This window comes from Sinocyclocheilus rhinocerous, unplaced genomic scaffold (genome assembly GCF_001515625.1).
Source record: "Sinocyclocheilus rhinocerous isolate Xijiao unplaced genomic scaffold, SAMN03320098_v1.1 scaffold792, whole genome shotgun sequence".
Taxonomy (NCBI): domain Eukaryota; kingdom Metazoa; phylum Chordata; class Actinopteri; order Cypriniformes; family Cyprinidae; genus Sinocyclocheilus; species Sinocyclocheilus rhinocerous.
Window position 1 is genome coordinate 1,407,184 of NW_015626872.1, and position 5,101 is coordinate 1,412,284.

The window sequence follows — 5,101 nt, forward strand, 5'->3', positions numbered from 1 at the left end:
TTTTAGCAAATGGCTGCAATATAACAAAGAGTGAAAAATTTAAGGGGGTCTGAATACTTTCCGTACCCACTGTATATATATATATATACAGAAGGTGCACAGTGTCATTCACACAAACACTAAACACCATCATGGTAACACACGATACTGAAATAATGCAATAAACATTAATTTAACAACATTAGATGTAAGATAAAACCCTAGTGTACACAACTGATAAGAAGAAAATAAGAAAAAACATAGTTATTTCAATGAAAAAACATAAAATATGAAGTGTCATGCAGGGAATTCTGGGAGTGTCAATTTTTGTTTTTTTCATTGTAAATTATAGAATGACTTTTTCTTTTTCACTTCCAAAAACCGTAATTTTAACAGCATTTTACTGTAAATGACATTAAATGTAATTACAGTTATTCACCGCATGTAGCATGGAAACTTACTGATAACCAATTAACAGGTTTTTACTGTAGCATTTTTACAGTCTTTTACTGTTAAAATCACATTTTTTAATGTATTTTTAGTTTATTTTTACTAAACATTAAAAAGATGCTAATTATTCAAATTTAGTTTCTCTCTAGTTCTCATTCATTACATACTAGTACTTATTCCCTTTTCCGCTTTAACTGGTAATAGGCCTAGTATTTTTTATGTTTACTAGTAAGTAATTTTAGTGACTACCATTCAGTCTGACATTCCAGTTCTAACTAGTATCTACTTAATATGTTACTAGTTCTCATTCATTACATGCCAGTACTTCCTTTCTACTAGTCAGTATCTCAATAGTATTAACTATTCCATTATAAGTGGTAATATTTTTTTATGTTTACCACTAAGTAATTGTAGTGACTATTAGTATTTGAATTTCACTAACCATTCAGAAGATGCTAATTATTCCAATTCTAACTAGTATCTAGTCCATTACATACTCATTACATACTAGTTACTAGTTACAATTACATACTCATTACATACTAGTACTTATTCCCTTTCTGCTAGTCACTATTTCAAAAGTATCGAGTACTTATATTTCATTGTTAATGGTAATAGTATTTTTTTTATATATATTTGCAAGTAATTTCAATGACTCTTAGTATATTTGAATTTGACGAACTATTCAGTCTGATATTCCCATTCTAACTAGTATTTATTCAATTTGACACTATTTTTAATCCATTACATACTTGTACTTAATACTTGTAACTATTCCATTGTTACTGGTAACTAATTTGTTGTAACTAATATTCTTTACCAATCTGAAGTTGATCAGCTATTTGTTTCAGACTACTAAGTATTTCATTTGTTGAATAGGCACAAGTTACTTTTGGATTACTTAATAAAAAAACAAGCATAATAACATTAAAATGAGATAATAATAAGTTTTAATACATAGGCCAAAATTAATACATGTTATGTTTTAAAGGAAAAAAATGTTAAAATGGCTTGCCATACATGTGAATATGTGTGTGTAAATATTTGCCAGCTAAACATGGCAATTGCCTTATATAATTTAGATTTCATAGCTCTAATGATTGTGTGCAGTTTCACTAGTTTGTGGCTTTTATTTATGCTACAGCAGTATTTAAAAACAATGCAATACTATCCAGCCATCCCATATGGGCGAGAATTACGCGCTCTGTTTGACTGAAGTTAAGCGCGGCCTCTAATTGAACAGCTGTGTCAATACAGATAAACCAGAGCACAGCAACTGGGTTATCCAGCCTGATGCAAGTACGCTCACTTACTAGCATCCAACACTGACGTATTCTTCTTCTGAGCTTTGCATGTTTAAGCTGAAATGTTTAGGTGACTCTGATGTGGAAGACAGTTTAATCTGGTGAATAATGCATTTATATAATCCTTCCTTTATGAATCATATGCATAGCTTTTTCATCAAATAGCATCAAATGCAGTCAGGAATGGTCTGCAGTCATTCACCAGTGGACAGTGCAAAGGAACAGGAATAGCTGAGCACTGCCCCGCTTTCCCAAACTAATCCTGCAGCTCCATACATTTAAACCAGTGTTTCCTAACCTGTTTTATACCCCACAACTCCATCAGTGAGACTCAAGTACCCCAAACCAGAAATGTGCTCCTTTTTGCTCATATTCTACTGCATTTCATTTAATTCATTACATTAGAAGGAAATCTCTTCAACCACCACCAGCGGTTGTAAATGTTCCTAAAATAATTCTCATTTAAACCAAAAACAAGCACTGATGTCAGTGAAAAATGATCAAGTAGCTGCTTCCTTTAATGAGACACCTGATCTTGTTTGGGCATCACAAGTTTTAACAGGTCTGAGAGATGAAAGGAAGTACTGGCATGTAATGAAGTTTGAGTCGAATTAGTTTTATATACAGCAAAATCCATTTACTTCATGTCAGTGTAATTTTAGTATCATTGATATGCTATCAGAGTTTTATTACAGACGTCCCATTCTGGTGTCTGCATCAGATTCAATTTACAAAAGTGTTTTTATCTACACGGAAAGTATATTAAATGCAAGTAGAGTGTCTGCTTTAATGTTTCAAATAACTTTTGTAAAAAATAAAATGTCAAAATATGGTTGAAATTTATTTATGTACAAATGAAACAACATACTTATTCTGACCTGAAGTTATTAAAATATATAAAAGAATAAGTGACTAAATTATACTACATTTTACGTTATCTAATGATTCTTGTTCCAAATATGCCTGACATTTTCGGTATACAAACTATTGTTACACTGAATGGCATTTTTCCTGTAAATCATGGTAAAAATGTATCATAATAATTATTTTTTGCTCAATTTTTTTTAAAGCTGTAATATATATATATATATATATATATATAGGGCCAAAGCATACATGCAGCTTATATAGTTTTTGTAGTTGTTTTAATACATCAAGTTAAACTAAATTAAATGAGTTTTTTTTTTTTATTGTTTTGTTGACTGTAATAGCCCTGCTTCCTTTTGGGAAAATCACTGGTTTGGTGTACTAAGTATGTAGTTTTGTTCTAATCTCATCTCTCCTCAAGCAAACCCCTCCTTCCCACTCCGATATGCCTTTAATCTTTACGGCTTTGAAAGAGTCTTTCTAAGCGCTGCAGGGAATGAGACATAGTTTGATTGACGCGCTGATGGAAAGATGAGAGGTTGTTTGTATCTTAATAGAATGAATAAGAGGCAGGGAAGACGAGAGGAGAGATGCTGGGATAGATTGTGTGTTCTGCTCCATCTTTCATATGTCTTTCTCTCCAGGTAATGCTGGTTGGTGACTCTGGGGTGGGGAAAACCTGTCTGCTGGTTCGCTTTAAAGATGGAGCGTTTCTTGCTGGGAGCTTCATCTCAACAGTCGGTATAGACTTCAGGGTGAGTAGAGAATATGAAATATACATGCACTAATGCATATACACTAATAAACAAAGTTTGGAAGTTGAAAAGTTATATTGTTGTTATATTATATCATTGTTATATTTATTTTTACTGCATTTTTAATAGTGCCGTCAAACGATTAATCACGATTAATCGCATTCAAAATAAAAGTTTTTGTTTACATAATATATGTGTGTGTACTGTGTATGTTTATTATGTATATATAAATACACACACACACATACAGTATATATTTTGAAAGTATATATTTATATTCATATCATTTATATTATATATACATATATTTAATATAAAAACAGCATATTGTTCTTAAATATATGCATGCATGTGTGTGTATTTATATATACATAATAAATATACACAGTACACTTACATATATTATGTGAACAAAAACTTTTATTTTTGATACGATTAATCGCAATTAATCGATTGACCGCACTCATTTTTAATCAAATAAGTTCAGGCTTGGTTAGCATGAGAGACTTTAACATTAAAAAATTACATAAAAAACTTAAAAATGTCTAATTATACTGGTATTATTAAAAATATTCCGGTAGTGTAAATGCATGCATTTTTTAATCAGCCTTAGAATTCATAGTTGTTTATTATTTCAATGCAAACCTCATTTGCATTGTAGCCAAACCATGCATGAATGCATATAAATGCATACATTTATGTAAGCTTTAGAATTCATAGTCATTTATATTATTCCAATGCAATGCTCTGCTGCTTTGGAGAATACAAAATATACATGGATTAATGCATATAAATGTATGCATTTTTATCAGTTTTATAACTCATAGTTGATTATTGTTTCAATGCAATCCTCTGTTGTATTATGTCCAGTAGGACTCATTTAAGTAAAAATCAATTGGTTCATAAAATGAAATGATGGCAGACAGTTCTGTCTTCATTTTCTTTGGCCTTATGAGCACTAAAGGCTTGTGCTTAGCTACTATGAAGCAGCAAAACCATAAGACGTTACAGCTGGCAATAAAATAGGCCATTTCTGTGTCTCTTTTCTTTTACATCAATAAGAAGGAAACCATCATTACCTATCGAAGCTCTTCAGGGCTTTTATTTTCCGAACAATTTTTAAGAGCACTACAGACAGACAACATGAACTGATGAACGATTTGGCGTCCTGAGACTGCTGTGCATCATTTCAGCTCTTCCATTACTTCAATACAGCCAAAGGCACTGAAAGCTTTTTCACAAACCCAGTACTCTGTCATTTATGTGAACTAATCTAGAGGACAGGACACAGTGTCTGTGTGTTTGGACTGCTTTGGTCAATGTGAAAGGGTCCCTTTATTAGATGGAGTGGCTGGATCTTTTCGTATTTCATAAGCTTTTAAGTTTCTATGCAGACATCAATAGCTATATGCTAGATTGAGTTGTTGTTGTTTCAATCATATTCCCACTCTCTATCTTCAAACACTTTAATTCTCATAATGCATTCAAAATCTGTGAACTATATTTGCATTTCACAGAATTATTTTGTAAAACAGGCATAAAATATTTTTCAATTTAAACCACATTGTATCGGACAAGCACCTTCTCAGTGATGAGTAAGTGTGGAAAAAGGTCCGTTTTTAATGTTAACTTGTTATTACCATGGTATTACTGCATCTAAAAAATTAAATCTAAAAAATAAATTGCCTGATATTTTTAAATTACACATGAACCACACACACACACACACACACACACACACACACA

The 5,101-nt window shown here is 31.6% G+C and overlaps 1 protein-coding gene across 1 annotated transcript in view; it reads left to right on the plus strand.

Annotated features, from left to right (window-relative positions):
- Positions 1-5,101, plus strand: part of rab26 (RAB26, member RAS oncogene family) — a 105,413-nt gene that overhangs the window by 1,442 nt on the left and 98,870 nt on the right. The window contains exon 2 of the mRNA XM_016527417.1: positions 3,245-3,355. Within this exon, the coding sequence (XP_016382903.1) occupies positions 3,245-3,355 (111 nt within the window). The remainder of the gene's footprint in view (positions 1-3,244; positions 3,356-5,101) is intronic.